At 57.8% G+C, this 1,469-nt stretch overlaps 1 protein-coding gene across 1 annotated transcript; it reads left to right on the top strand.

Annotated features, from left to right (window-relative positions):
- Positions 1-448: 448 nt before the first annotated feature.
- Positions 449-989, top strand: INS49_005836 (uncharacterized protein; the record flags this gene model as incomplete). Its single annotated transcript, XM_043166613.1, has 2 exons — positions 449-878; positions 985-989. 2 exons carry the CDS (start codon positions 449-451, stop codon positions 987-989), a joined length of 435 nt encoding a protein of 144 aa, XP_043027757.1.
- Positions 990-1,469: the final 480 nt, after the last annotated feature.

Below are 1,469 nucleotides of genomic sequence, written 5' to 3'. Positions count from 1 at the left end.
TAGACTTTCTGATGTGGAGACACTGGTGGTTGCGGTGGGTTGCATCGGCTGTAGTGCGTGTAACGACAGATCTACGACACACCGACTCGCGGGGACTATTGCATGATCAGAGCTCAGGTCGCCGTGATCTGGGCAACCCACTGTCGAGGGACAATCCGGCCCGCGGACTGTTCCCCACGGGAGATGTCATTATCAATACATATCGTCGTCGTTGATAAGGACCCCCGGGAACGGCGGGGCGCAAGTCAATCATTGTACTTGGTCTGTTCGATAAGACCACCGTTCGCCAACAGATAGCGTCCTCCTGAATCAGTGCGACGCGGGAGGGGTTGTTGCGCCGAGTTGAGCCGTTGCGCTGAGCTCTGCCGTGCCCAACCTGCCATCCCGAGTCCTCCTTTGTCACCTACTTCCCACCCAAATATTTTTCAGCCAGTCGAGGACAGACAGCATGATGCAGAAGGCGGCTGGTGGTATCACAAAGGCTGCCCGGGGCCCAGGGGGAGAGCGCCCGTGCCCTGGCCCTGATCGTCTCCCGGAGCTGCAGCAAGCAGAACAGGAAGTGCTGCCTGATGCGCAAGACAAAGGAAGAACAATGCTGCCGATCACTTCACATGGGAAGCCTGTGGCTTTCCGCCCGCTCCTGTTTGGTGGGGCCACTGAGGCGAGGAGGATGACCGACCGACCAACCAAACAGTCAAGAACGGAGCCCTGGGGAGAGTGCCCAGGGCGGCCGGCCGGGCTGCTGCTGCTCTACATGCTTCACCCCCCACGAATATGCAGGCGCCGGCGCGGCGGCGGTGGCGGCGGCAGGACGCGCCCGGCATCGTCGGCTCGGCCGGCCCAGCTCATTGTCGATTTTGCACCATACGGCCTTTTTGGTAAGTTTGGACGCGCAGGCAGCCCAGGCTGCGGGAGAGGCGGCATGTGGGGTATTATGATATTTGACATGACATGTGCAAGGTTGAGGCTCAAAGAAAAGCAAAGATTAATGTCACATGTATAGCCTGCAGAAGCATACGCGTTGTCGGGTATTGAGAGTTGTCTCTGCCTATCAGATGCCTTCACCCCTCCTCCTGTTCTGATGGCGAAGCTTTCTGGCCGAGTCAACCGGGTCCGGATGATCGAGTATTGAGTTCTTGCTGACCATTCTTAGTTGATCAATCACTTGGCCTTGCGCTTATCTGCCTCCTCCCCTTCTCTCCCCACGTCGATAGTCTTCAGCCCCGAATCATGACAGCTGTTGTCTGGTCTGGTTTGGTTGAATGGCGTTGGTATCAGATGTGAGAATCCCGAGAATCTGTCTCTCCCCCACACCGGAGAAAAGCTCGGGCACCGCTTCAGAGCTTCGGTTCGACGTTGTCGACTGCATGCATCCCACGTCCACATCCACTCATACACGGACGCCGATCGAATGATGTGAGTCGACTCGGTCGGCTTGTCCCGCACAGCAGCCCGAGCAAGCTCTCAAC

This window comes from Diaporthe citri (assembly GCF_014595645.1).
Source record: "Diaporthe citri strain NFHF-8-4 chromosome Unknown scaffold_2, whole genome shotgun sequence".
NCBI classification, from domain to species: domain Eukaryota; kingdom Fungi; phylum Ascomycota; class Sordariomycetes; order Diaporthales; family Diaporthaceae; genus Diaporthe; species Diaporthe citri.
Note: the sequence above shows the minus strand (reverse complement) of the source record. Positions and strands in the feature narration are given on the sequence as shown.